The sequence below is a fragment of the Buteo buteo genome, chromosome 9 (assembly GCF_964188355.1).
Source record: "Buteo buteo chromosome 9, bButBut1.hap1.1, whole genome shotgun sequence".
NCBI lineage: Eukaryota > Metazoa > Chordata > Aves > Accipitriformes > Accipitridae > Buteo > Buteo buteo.
This window is the reverse complement of record NC_134179.1, coordinates 32,685,637-32,699,878: the sequence shown is the minus strand read 5'-3', so window position 1 is coordinate 32,699,878 and position 14,242 is coordinate 32,685,637. Positions and strand designations below refer to the sequence as shown.

At 39.4% G+C, this 14,242-nt stretch overlaps 1 protein-coding gene across 2 annotated transcripts in view; it reads left to right on the top strand.

The window, feature by feature from the left end:
• MTHFD1L (methylenetetrahydrofolate dehydrogenase (NADP+ dependent) 1 like) overlaps nt 1-14,242 on the top strand; it is a 160,999-nt gene that overhangs the window by 17,763 nt on the left and 128,994 nt on the right. For both annotated transcript variants that reach the window (XM_075035984.1, XM_075035983.1), the window contains exons 9-11: nt 4,193-4,272; nt 4,991-5,088; nt 10,151-10,324. In XM_075035984.1, coding sequence (XP_074892085.1) covers nt 4,193-4,272; nt 4,991-5,088; nt 10,151-10,324 — 352 coding nt within the window. The remainder of the gene's footprint in view (nt 1-4,192; nt 4,273-4,990; nt 5,089-10,150; nt 10,325-14,242) is intronic.

Here is a 14,242-nt window from a genome sequence, read left to right as displayed (position 1 = left end):
GGGATTATGCTGTGAATGAATAGGAAAATAAGGAAGTACGTGGGTAGTGTGATTGGTTAATGTGTTTTTCCAAATCTATTACTAGTGTGCTTATTGACATCTATTGATGCAGAACTGGGGAAATGGGCATAAGGCCAAGGAAAATTAATTGTATGGTTCTTAAACTAGGGATATTCCCTAAGGACAAATTAAGCAGACACTCTATGCAGAGCTAATGCAATATCAGGCTCATAATAAAGCAGCTGCTGTTCCCATGCAAAGCATGGCCTTAGCAAGAAATTCCTTTCCCTGTCTTTCATGATATCCTCTTGACTTGAACACATACTGTGGGTGTGGGAGATCTGGGTTATTATTCAGTCAGTTGTCTGAAGGCATTTGGGCATTCATCTTCCACCTTCCAGAACAGTGCTCTGATCCTAATGAGGGTCTCGAGGATGGGTATCAAGCCTTACCCCTTGCTGATGCTGCACAAGTTGTTAAAAAATAATTCATGCTTTCTTCTTCCTAGCCTAGTGATTTAGAGACTTCTTGCATCTTTAATGCCCACTCTTTTTGCATAGGGATTGTTGGATATAATTGTTAAGTATCCAGGGAGCAGGGCTTGGAGCATAGGTCTCTTCAGCAGGTACCCAACCTATTAGTATAACATCCTCTTACACAAAGGAGGAATGGGGAGAAAGGGAAAGGAGCAGAGAAGAGAGGGAATGGTGGTACAGCAGTTAACACCTATAAATAAATAAATGAAAAGGAATGGCCCCTCCTCATTTTAATCCTTCTAAGTAGAAACCTCTTAGGTGTCGGACTTGGGGTAGAGGTGCAGGTCTATGAAGGCAGGATGAGGGCAAGTGAATCCTTGCAGCCTGAGCGGGCACCGCTAATGACTGAACTCTCCCAGCTCTGTGTGTGGCCTGGTGCAGGTCTCACTTTCAGGTACTTAGTTCTCTCCTTCGATTGCAGCGGGAGTCTGGGTCTTCAGAGACGTAAAAGTCATACAGTATAATTGCATGCTGTGTCTGGAGACTTAAGTATCTTCATGCCTTAGTTGGTCTATAGAACTATAGATAATATTAGTGTGTCCCTTTCCCTTTTAGGAAAACTGCATTAAAACATTGCAGTGGTGTTCACATACCACAGCAACATTCATTCTTACAGCAGGAAACATGAGATTGGGCATAAGCATATAGATTTCTTTGCATTTTTCAAGTTGTTGAAGTGGGCTGTACAGCATTTCTTTGGAAAAGCAGCATGAGATTTTTAGCAAGATAAATAGAACTTATCTACCAAATGTCCATCTGTCTTTATGGTTATGCTTTTGAGATTTTCAGAATTTTGGAGGGACTCCGAAAGAATAGCAGAAATGCATTTTAGCAGCTTTTAAAAAATGCTGGCCTTAAGACTTACTAGGGAGGTACATGAAACACGTCTGTCTGTTTGACAGGAAGAACACACTCAGTTTAATTGCAAGATATTTATTACAAGCCTATTGTTTCTCCAGGGTCATGACTGCTCCACAACTGAGTCTTACAACTGATTCTTCACTTTCAATATGTGGTGGAATCTGGCTGAGGTGCTTGAAAATTGTTCTGGGTTTTTGCTTGCTTTAGAAATGTCCAACTTAGGATCTATGGGGTCACAGGAGCTAAATGAAGCCTGAAAGCAGCAATGGCCACGCAATAACATTTATTCTTGCTAGATGATGACTAGATTTCTATCTTACATAGGTATACATGCAGTCTAACGCACTCGCATGTTAGTGAGTGAAACTCGCCAGTTTGTTAGTGCATTTAAAGTGCTCAAAATTTGCAAGGACATAGCTGAATTGGGCAGCTGTAATGATGTAAGCCTGGAGAGTAGAGCTAAAAGTCCTTGCTCCAAAGTGTCAAAATTCTTTTTCAAGTATTTTTAATCTGATCAAAGATTTTTAAATTATCACAATTTTAAGATGTTTGACAGTTCCTAGCAGTACATCTTGTTCTGCTGCACTAATGATTTTGGAATCAAGTGAGTGCTGTTAGTGTCTTGCAGGAAAATACTTTGTATGTAAATGTATAGAAATGAAAACTGAGTTTCTGAACAAAACCTAAGGATGCCAAAATTACTTGGGTTTTGATGTCCAACTCCTTTGGGGTCACTTGAAAGCTGAAGCCCATATGGTTTAAGTACGTTAGTGGGAAATTCAACCATTTCCCCACCTCTTCTCTATTCTAAGCTGCCTGAGCAGACAGGTAGTGTGTGCCTGCAGCTCTCGCCCATCTGCACAATAGGGTACAAACAGATGGGCGGATAGGCCTTCTTTAGGGTGAGTCAGAGGAGGGAGCACAATGTCTGCAGTTCAGCTGATCTTCTGGCCATAATCCAAAGCAGAGAGTGCTATTCCGGCTCCCATCTGGAAAATTTATCCTAAGAGAGCTGTTGCAATCCTGTGATTGTCTTGCTGGCTCATGTATGCATGACTTTCACGTCTAGCTTCACCTTCACCCCTGTAAAAGCCTGGTTAGTCATTTGTGGGGTGAGTGCGTAGCATAGGCAGCCTGAGAGTAGTAGTTTATTGATGGGAAATGTCCAATTCTGATATGTATTTACACATATGCTAGCTCTGCCCTGATAAAGAAGTCATATTAAGCCAAATAACATAAAAAGTCAAAATGTTTCTGTAAAGCACAGCTGTCTGAAAGGGGATTTTAAACTTCATTCTTCCTATTTCATTTGTCTCTTTGGCAACTCTCCCAGCCTTGTCTCAAAGCAACAACAGTCAACTTATGACTGTGATAGACTGTTCCAGTAAAACTCCTCTGTCTGAGTCTAAAACTGAGCATCTCCAGATATTTTATTTTATTTTAGTTTTAAATGGCAAGTGTTAGTGCAAGTAGAAGGACTTTTCAGACACTTTCTTAATTAGAGTTTAATGTCAGGACTGTCACCTTCTGCTTAGTTAGCTTTGTCACTGATGTGTAGATGCCTGCTGGCAAGAAGGTTTTGAGAAAGGATTAGAAAACATACTGAATGAGGCTGAGGGTGCCTGCAGAAAGGGTCTCTTGCTCTCTCGGTGATGGGCCTGAGAGAGAGTGGGCTGGAGCTGGGCGCGGGGTGGTGGGGTGCTGTGCAGGCTCCTCTGCCTGCCGCCCTGGCCCCAGCTGGAGGTTTCTGTGCCCTGCCACCACCGGGACCCTTGTTGGGAGGGGTAGTTGTGCAAGGCAACATGAGCGTGTTACGATTGGTATGGATGGGTTGAGTAGTGAGAGCTTGACCAGGTCAGGGTTTGCACTTTGGTTCCCCTTGTGGGGGGAAGGTTAAAGCTGTCAGTGTACAGTTGTTATTTTTTATTACAATTATGTCTACGCCCTTCAGAATGCGACTAGAGCCTTGATATGCCCACAGAGACTAGGATGTGAATTTTGGAGAAATTGTGTCTAGATAAAAGTCAATAAGCAACAACAGAACAACAAGCCAAAAGAAGGATTACGGGAAAATGACGAAATAATATGTTTAGTTAGGATAGCTAATATATGATTATTATATGATACATTGCCACTAGAAACAATTATAAGTGTCTCTAAAGTTGGAGTCACTCTGAATTGTGTAAACTCTTCAGAATATCTACTTTTAATGTCACATTGATGAAGATAGCTTTTGCCACTCGAAAAATTTTGCATATCTGATTCCAAGTTATAAATCCCATTGGATAATAATCCTTTACAATATTTTGTGATCATTTCATTGTTCTCTCTTGCTATAATGGGTGTGTGGAAAAGAAGACAGTCTTTACCATGCCGATTTAGGTGTTCTGTTTAAAAATATGTATAGCTTTCCAAATCCTCACAGCTACAGCTGTCTGTTGGGTTTTGGGGTTTGGGTTTTTTTTTTTTTTGTCCAAAAGCAATTATTTGGATCCTGGAGTTAATCTCTGTGTTTCCATATTTTCTTTTTCAAGTATGTGTATGTTTCATCATATGCATATGTGTGTTTGCATAACATGCTTCAGAGCATACAGTTGCTCTCTGATTTTCACACTGTATCCATACTCCTGAGTGATTTCATCTGAAGTATTAAAGAAGTCACCTATAATTTTGTCAGTGACGTTAAATTTCAATTCAACATTCATAAATTTTTTGTTTGGACATAGCTTCCAAATATGCATGGTCCCACTCACAAAGGCTTTGTGATTTATTAGTGCAATACTTCTATTTTACAGAGAGACACAACTACAGTCAGCAAAACAACCGTGCTGCTGAAAACGCTGTTGGTTCTCTTGCAATAGCAATGCGAATGCAGGTTAGTGCAACTTCAAACATTGCAGATTTGTTGCTCTTTCTGTAAGTTGTAGAAATTGTTTCTATAACTTAGACTTCAATTTTTGTTTTGCTCTTTTGAACATCTTACCTGCCTTCCATTTTAATAGCAACTTTTAATCAGTTTGTTAGGGTGAGTCATGCCTGTTACATTTAGTTAGAGAAAGGTAAATTAAAAATCAAATATGTCATAATTCTGATAATTACAGTAAAGCTTGGCAGAAGCACTTGTATCAGTAGACTAATGTTACTTACTCTGGTAAGACAGTGAACATATAATTACATCTGCGCACATTTTTGTGGCATGATGGATAGAGGGTCCAAAAGTTTCTTGTTTTATGTGGAAGCAGCATGAGTCAGTCAGTGAACAACTAATATCTTCCATTATTTTTAAGGTGTGAGAGAAGAATAGTAATTCTCCATCTTACCAGAATAAAATCTCCAAGTGACTAGAGACTTTTCTCTTCCACTTACATGTTAATGGTCTTGTTTCTTTTTGAAATGTGGACAAACAATAGGACAGTAATAGTGCAGTGGTTTTTCTTTCATCCTAAACCCATGAAATTGAAAGATTTTTGAGTTTGTTTTTTTATTAGCCTTTGCCGTAGAAGTTATTTCAACATACTCTTGAGATTGTTTGAAATTCGTGTTCAGCATTTATGATGCAGCTGGTGTGTGCTGTTTTCTTGTTTAAAAAACAGAACATGGTAAAAAACATGGAGCGATGGATCCAGTCCCAGCAGTACAGGAAGTGGGACCTCCACTGCTTGAAACTGCAGCCCCTCTCCCCAGTGCCCAGGTAATAAGTGCTTTCTTAAATTAAAAAAAAAAAAAAAAAGAGTGGGCAAGTGTTAAATGTGACAATGAACCTAAAAATGGTCTGTGCCTCATTAATTTTTAATCTGCTTATGTGAACTACATGTCGTGCTGTTTTGTTGTATGCCTTATTGTGACCATGTCCTTCTGTTTCCTATCAATTTTTACTTTTATGATGTGCATTGTAGCCAAGCTTTATTTAATGAAGACCTAAAGCTGGAAGATTTCATTGAGGGAGGGAGGTGAAGCCTTGTGTAATGTCAACAGAAATACAAAATACAAGAAGTTCATAATTGCTAAACCCTAATGTAGGAAGGTGTTTATGGATGTAGTTAAGGCCCAGTGGTTTCAGCGGCATTTGGTCTTGTATTTATTTTCTTCCCTCAGTAGAAGTATTTTCTTCTGCATTAAACTTTTAAATTCCTGTGTAGATGGGAAAAGCAGGAAGCATATTTATTCTCATAGCCAGAATCGTTTAAATCAGTTCCTGTCATTCACTTCCCAAGGCCCATGTCTGGGCACAGTTGCTGACATCTCTGACATTCAGAGCAGCTGTGCTAAAGTGCTTTGCTGTGTGTTGGTTGTGTTGGGTGACGGAGAGAGGAACCAAGGACTTGAAGTGAGGTTCTGCCATGTAAGAAAGCATTGAAATTTTTTTGTGCTCATTTGTATGCCTGCTTCTTGGCCATGCAGATGCTGAAGGGACCTCACATAAGAAGAAAGGCTGAGAGAGCTGGGACTGCTCAGCCTGGAGAAGAGAAGGTTGAGGAGGATCTTATCAATGTGTATAAATACAATGTGTATAAATACAAGGGTACAAAGAGGACGGAGCCCGGCTGTTTTCAGTGGTGCCCACTGACAGGGCCAGAGGCAATGGGCACAAACTGAAACATGGGAGGTTCCCTCTGAACATCAGGAAACACTTTTTCACTGTGCGGATGACCAAGCACTGGTACAGGTTGCCCAGGGAGGTTGCGGAATCTCCATCATTGGAGATGTTCAAAAGCCACCTGGACGTGGTCCTGGGCGAGCAGCCCTAGGTGGCTCTGCCTGAGCACAGGGGGTTGGACCAGATGAACTCCAGAGTTCCCTTCCAAACTCAGCCCTTCTGGGATTCTGTAATTCTGAATCCCACCACTGTGTTTTTGGAAAGCTGTAACAAAATGTTTTCTTTTCTAAGCATTTTGATTCAGTTTTCACTGTCTTTTAAAACATTTTAATGGGAATGGACCCAATTGTAATTTAAAACAGAGATGTCAAAAGATGAGTTTTCTATTGTACCCAGGGGCGCTGGGGGGAAGAAATGCTTGAGTTTTTCCTGGGCTAGCATGTAACATTTCTAGAATTAAAGCCTGAAAATTCTATCCTTAAATAATACAGTTAAAAGGTAGATTAAAGCGTGGGATGTCATGAGTGTGATGATGAAAAAACTCTCAAAAAAAGTATTCCCAACCCTCTCTATGATGTGTGTTTAGTATATAAATATTTACATAATTAATATATGATGGCATATAATATAACCAGAAATGGGACTTCAATTTATTTGATAACTCTTTCTTTGATAACTCTAATAGCTTTATGTCTTTTTTTCTTTTAAATGTAAAATAACTCATCAGATGGAATGCATCCTGCAGTAAAATGTAGTCTTACAGTAATACACCACGTTGTGTGGAAACAGATGGAGTTTTCATTGAAAATGAGGCAAAGCTGCTTAAGCACTAAAACTAGGAACATCTGCTTTTTGATTTCTGAAAGATCTGGGTGTTAATTGAAGTATTTCCAAAGATATTGGAAATGGAATGAAAGATTTTCTTACAAATGTGCAGAAAAAAAAAACATTCCAGCACAGGGGCTGAGTAGATGTAGAGCCTTCCCCTATCTTTTAAATTTTCCTCTATTTTGTAAATTGTGACTTACCGTTGTCAGTGGTGGACTTCTTGCTTAACAATTCTTATTCATGCAGAAGGACCGCTGTTGCACATTTCCAGCAATATTGAATAAAGTAAGTTATTGAATAATTCTGGTGTTTCCAATGTAGAGAATACATTGTCAAGCTAAAAGAGCTAGCTACAAATGTAGACTTCTAAATGCTAGTTATAATAAAATCTTTAATTTTCTGTGTTTTAGAAATTACTTTTACCAGAAATAATAGACTAGACATAAACATTTCATATGTGGTGTTTAGCCCCAGTAGTAGTTAAGGTATAAATGTCAGTTCATTGTAAAATTATGCCTTTTATCACTTCATTGCGTGTATCAGCATGCAATCTGTCATTAAAGGGTTTCTAAGTTGTTAAGTCCAGTTGCTTTGAAGGTTCTTGAAGGAATTTCAGATGGGAAAGTGATGACAGCAGTGGAGTTACCAATGTTGGCATCCACTGTCAATTTTACTTGACTTCTAAAAATATTTGTAATTTTATTTATCTAGAAATTCTTCACCTTTTAATGTATTTATAAGTGTATAGCTTGGTTAGTTTTGCTTCTTCCACTTTTTGCCAGTAGTAGTACTGTCCTGGTTTCAGCTGGGATGGAGTTAATTGTCTTCCTGGTAGCTGGTATAGTGCTGTGTTTTTGAGTTTGGTATGAGAAGAATGTTGATAACACTGATGTTTTCAGTTGTTGCTCAGCAGTGTTTAGAATAAAGTCAAGGATTTTTCAGCTTCTCATGCCCAGCCAGTGAGAAAGCTGGAGGGGCACAAGAAGTTGGCACAGGACACAGCCAGGGCAGCTGACCCAAAGTGGCCAGCGGGGTGTTCCATGCCATGGGACGCCACATGTAGTGTATAAACTGGGCAGAGTGGGGGCAGGGGATCGCCTCTCGGACTAACTGAGCATCGATTGGCAGGTGGTGAGCAACTGCACCGTGCATTATTTGTATATTCCAATCCTTTTATTATTACTATTGTCATTTTATTAGTGTTATCATTATTAGTTTCTTCTTTTCTGTTCTGTGAAACCGTTGTTATCTCAACCCAAGAGTTTTACTTCTTTTCCTGATTTTCTCCCCCATCCCACTGGGGGGCGAGTGAGTGAGCGGCTGAGTGGTGCTTAGTTGCCAAATGGGGTTAAACCAGGACAAGTACCTGCAGGGTGGGGAAAGCCTCATCGTTTCTTCCAGAACTCTGAGGGGGAGGTGTTTGTGGCCCAAGAGGTGGGGGAAATAGGAAGGGCTGAGATTGCTGCAGGGACTCTTGATAGTCTGGCCTGAGATTTGAAATAACAGCTTCTGTCTTTTAGTAAAGAGGCTGATACATCTAGAGGGAGGAAAAAAAAAGGGAGATTAACTTTCTGTCATATTAGTCTACATCCTTCTCCCCTTGCCAAATACATCAATTGCTTTAATAGGAGAATAGTCATCCTACAACTTTTCCTTGCTTAAATCTTTAAGGGACCACACTGTCATCAACTTACCAGTATTTTTCTGGGACTCAAGTTGTTTTTATAGAGAGAGTTCTGAATGAAAACTTCAAATATTCTTTGTCATGTGGTGTTTGTAAGCCATTCCATCTTGTGTTCTGGATACGTTTTTATGGCTAGTTCTGTTTGAAGTAATGCGTAAGAAAGTCAAAGGTATATCCTTTTATGCAGGAGGATGCGCTTAGTATGTCTTTGAAAGAAAGTGGATTCCAGGTCAGTATATGCAATGAAATGGTCTGCAACCCAACCATTGAGTGCTGTGATTGAGTAGCTTCTTGTCCTGTAGTACTGGATTATGTCATTGTTCAGATGGATGATTTCTGGGTTTCACTTAGCTGCTGCAGGGTGCAAAAGTGGGGTACTTGAGAATTAGAATTGAGTAATGGTCCCACTGCAGGATATCCTCAAAGAATTGCAAGCAATTAAGTTGGCACAAACTGATCATTTGCTGGTGGATGCAGAACAGCCGAAGTCCACACGTAGAGTTGAGATCTGGCAGTAATTCTGTGTTCATCTGTGGATATTTGAGGTCTTGCAGACTGTTTGAAAGTTCAGGACATTAGCTTTGATGCCATTGCCAGATTCTATCTTAAAAATATTGTAATCAGCTGAAACTGCAGGAAGGAATTTAGCCTGGTTAGGCTGAGAGTAATTAATCTCTTGGTAATTTTTTAACTTGCTTTTGTGGTGATGTGAGCAATTCAAAGCCAAAGGAGACAACTCCACATCTTGTGTGCTGGGTCCTGGACTTCACTGCTGCAGGAGCTTACAGCTGCTAAACGCTTATGCGGACGCAAGGGGCAACTAGGTCAAGCTCACAAGCGAAACAATCCATGGTGTATTAAATCCAAAGACCCCAGGTGGTCTAGGTCAGGAATTGCAGATACAATAGTGTCCGCCAGCCTACAGCCGCCTCCCCTCAGGCAGTCTACCATGTGTGCCTGCTCCATGCTTGTTCTCTTGCCTCAGCTGCCACTCCCAGTCCTTGCTGGAAATAGTTAATAAGCTCACTGGACTTCTGGCCTGAGCCCTGTGCATTGAAGTCCTGCTATGTGGCCATTTTCAATTTAGCTGTATTTTAGAAGTGCATGAGTTGATCTTCAAGTGCCTTGTTCCCTTTGGTGCCCTCGTGGGGGAGTAGCGAGGCTTAGCTTGCTTGGCGGTACCCCCTGATGAAAGGCCCTACATGCACAAGTGTCAGGTTTAGCTAATGTGTTTATGTGACTGTTGGCCAAGGAATGTATGCGCTTTTTAGTAAAGTGTATGTGCTGAAATATACTGGGAGGGAGGAGACGAAAAACAAAACCAGAAACATCCATTCCAGTGGTACATGCTGGAGCATCCAGCAAACAAGTCTCTAGCTTGATATGAAAGCATTACGTAATATTTGGAATCTGATTAAACGACAGAACTCTGTGAAATTGTAACAATTAACAAACACTGCATGTGATTTTCAATGTTACATTAGGTGTTAGCTAATATTTAGGTTTGGTTAATAAATGTGAGAGAGGATTGACAAACTGATTACAATAACCCCATTGTTGGAGTATTTGCTGTTGTTTTGTGCTCTGTTGTTGACCACCTAAGCTGAGAGAAATCTCCTGGCTCCTATTTGTTTTCTTTTCTAGTGATATTGAGATTTCCCGAGCACAGAGTCCAAAAGCTGTTGATGTACTTGCCAAGGAGATAGGATTGCTTACAGATGAAATTGAGATCTATGGCCAAACCAAAGCCAAAGTACGTTTGTCCCTGCTGGAAAGGTTAAAGGATCAACCAGATGGAAAATATGTTCTAGTTGCTGGGTAAGAATGCACAGTAATGTCATTAATGTCCACTCTTTCCACTCATATTAATATAAACATGTAGCTTACATCTTTTTAATACACTGCACAAATAGGAACCCTGAATGTTTTTGGCTGCATGTTGCTCTCTTCTGAAAGTGAGCAGTTTTTGAAATTTTTTTGAAGTAACACAACTTTTCTTCCAAACTGTTATTACTGAAGTAAAGTATATTTTATAAAACGTATTTTGTTCTAAGCTTCTTAGATGTTATCTGTTGGTATGTGAAGTTTTTCTTACTGTTTTATCAGAATTTTAAATGTTTAACTTGAATATATAAGTCTGTGTGTATTGTGGCTGTTGTTTATAAACAAACTTTAACAAAAGCTACATGCTAATCTGTTGATATTAACAACAAATACTTTTTTTATTGAAGAACAGATTACAAAGTTAAAAAAGCCATGTTTTTTCTCTGAAATGTAGACATGTCTCCAGGCAGGCTTATACTGCTAACTGTTCCCACGATTATAGCAAATGCTGTGCTCAGCAGGAATTATGCGCTTCTCTTCTGAAGAGCTATGGGTTTTTTCTGCATTCAGTGACACAACATTTTTTCATTCACCTGGTTTGCGAAGTGGAAACTTCTAATTGTGAACAAACATGAAGTTTTTCATTGATATTTAAATTGCAATGTATTCTTTATATTCTGAATTAATCTATATGGTTGCTTCCTTGTAAGTAAAACTAATCAGGTTTAAAATACAGCTTTAGGCTGATCCAGAAGGAGAAGGATGTTCTTAACTGCATTGATCTACCTCAGCTGGGGTAGTGTTTCACAAACTGTTTGCTTTACTACCTTCCTGTGGGGACAACCTGGTTTTCTAGCGCTGAGAGGGAGCCGCTGTAGACTTGAGAGGCTTGAGCCACTGTAGACTTGAGAGACTTGATATTACAAAGCTGAGGCAGGCAAGTTATGAAGCTGTCTTCAAAGCTACATGATAGAACTGCAATGTGTAAAGATGTTTCTGGAGGACATTGGAACAGTTGTTTAAGAGGAGGAAATAAGAGCTGGTTGAGCTTGCTTTCCTTCAGTAGAGTTTTATTTTGTATTTTGGTGCTTTGGAGAAAGAAATGCTGGTTCAGCATTTGGCTGAGTTTGAAGAAAGTTGCTGCTGTTTCAGGCTCATGTTGTCAACTGCATCCGTTGGGCAGTATGCTGCAGGCTGTGCCAGGCTTCTGGAAATGTCTGGAGGTGAAAGACAGAATGATGCAAAGCCCCATTCAGGTGCATTTTAGTTGGGTCAGATTGTATGCACCAGTGCTTAAGTTTCTTCACAGTGCTATGTCTCCTGGTCTTCTTCAAGGAAGGTCTCTCAGACAATTGTCTGAATGCTGTTTTGTTGGCACAGACAGAAGTGTATATACGTGTGGAGGAAATGGGGAAGTTTTGACTAGCAAGATGAAAAGCTGGCAACAAACAGAAAATTGTATCTCCTTAAGTCTATATAACATGTATAAAAACTGAACTGTGTTTCACAAATGGCTGGGTTTGGTACCTACACAACTTCATTATGCAATATGTCGCTATTTGTAGTTTCTCTGAAGTCATTGCATCTCATGGAGTGAGTACAAAACCACATCTGCTGCATGAGGAGTGCCTGGGCAAGGTGGCTGCAATAGCAGGAACATTCTCCTCTGAGAGAGTTCAAAGTTTGACTTTGAAATGTTGTACATATATATATATATATATATAAAAAAAAAAAACTTGTGTTTATGTGTTCTCAGCTGTTCTCATTTGCTGAAATGACTGTAGCAGACAATGTTTTTAAGAAAAGTGGGAAACTGCATCTGGTGGAGAAATGTTCAGTACAATGAAAACTGAGTATCACTCAAGTGTGGAAATTGGGGAGTCAAATAATATCCTCTGTTGCCTTCTTCATCCTCTCCCTGCCAAGGCAAGGTCAACCCAAAACCTGCCATTTGAATTATTATGTTTGTTCACAGTAACCAAAGATATTTAGAAATTCTTTTAGAATGATGCAGTATAGGTTTTCAGAATAAGTTTTCAGTGCTTCAGAGGAAACATTTAAGATATATGCTTATACTTTAGGGTATTTGGTCTGATGGAAATATTTATTATGTATGATGTGAACTTTTCATATGTGAAGGGAGTGAACAGTGTGTGTGTGTGTATTCAACAAGCTGCAAAATCTCCAACCTCCATCAATGATACAGCCAGTGACATTTGTATCTGTAATTCCACAATTGGGTTTAAATGTTTCACGATGTCTAGGAATTATAAATATTTGCTGCAAATGCTCTTCTAGTTTATTCCTAGTGTGCTAGAGCCCAGACTTGTTGCTCTGAATAGCAAAATGCAACCAAACATACCTTTTTATCTCTAAGGATAGCTGGTTTTATGACTTTTTTAAAAGTTGCTAACTGGAAAGCCTTTTTTTGCACTTTCTGAATGCACACAAATACACCTAAATGCCTCTCCAATACGTACTTTGTATGCTGAAAAATTGCAGTTTGGTTAACAGATCATGTCACCCCAAAATAGGATGAAGACTTAATTTTTTCATAACTTCCATTTTCTTCTGTGTGGAGAGCATTCTTTTCATTTTTTTTCATTCTCACTTTGTGTGTGTGTGTGTGTGTGTGTGTGTGTGAGACTTGTTTTAGGGCTTGTGTTAAGACACCTTGGGGTCAGAGTCACCTGTTATCCTGGAGTAATTAGGTCTTGGCAATCACCTGCCTGTATACAGGCTTTTAGTGTGCTAAAAATAAAATTACGTTGCAGAATATGTTAACTCAAACTGCCTTCCATTCACTGCAAGCTGAGAGCATGCAAATGAACGAAGCTTGTGCATGACCTAGTAGCTAAGTTTAGTGCCCAGGATAACTTAATCATGCTTTCAAGCATGTAGATAGCGTATTTGTAAACACAGTATGAAGCTACAGCTAAAATTTGTTGGACTCTGTGTGTGTTCCAGCATTTTGTTTTTAAATGCTCCACTGCTGTGGCTTTTACTAGACAATTCTGGAAGCTTGTTCATTTAAAAAATGCAAGCTGAGGAATAATAGAATGTAGAAAAATTATGAAATATAATGCTGCTATTAGTAAGACGTGTGTTGGATTTTGAATTCTGGAAAATTTCAAATCATTACTTTTCACCTAACATTAGTAGATTGTTTTGTGATGAACTGCCTCTTCAGTGAGATAAAAATAGAAGAAAATAAATACTAACTCAATGGGTGTACAAGTTGTATGATGGTAAATATCTTAGGGACAGAATTTTCAGATTTGGAATTGCATTTTACTTCTAATGGATATGTGTTTGATTGTATTTCTGTTCACTGTATTTCTTGGGCCACAAGGTGCTTAAAAGATAAGAAAAGCTGTAGACATAAAAAAAAAAAAAGGAGGAAAATACAGGGAAGAGTAAGAGGGGAAAATATCACTGTGTTGATGCACTGAAACATCTGACAGTCCAAAGCAAAGTAATGGCTGAGACAGTTTGTCATGTATTTGTCATGTCATTGCACAGCTCCTGATTGGGATTGTCTTGGATGGGTCTTCATCGGCTTTTGCGAGTTTGCAGTTGTGGATTCCTCAGTCTGTTCCTGGCTCTGTTCAGTCATTTTAGCTTCACAGTGATCACTGTGCTTTCATACTTGGAAGCTCCAGTCCCATTTTGAGGATGCCACTGCAATGCTATCATAATCTCACCTTGATGAAGTGACAGGAGTTGCAACACTTATGTGCTCAGAAATACATTTCTGACAGTTGTAATCTTGGATGGGAGATGTATGTAGGTCAGGCTGTCATTTATTGGAACTTGATTGCCCATGCCCTCCATAGCTAGGCTTTGCAGGTTTCCATGCAGATCACAGGAATGGTGAACTCATTAAAATCTTTGAAACTGCTGATACTGATG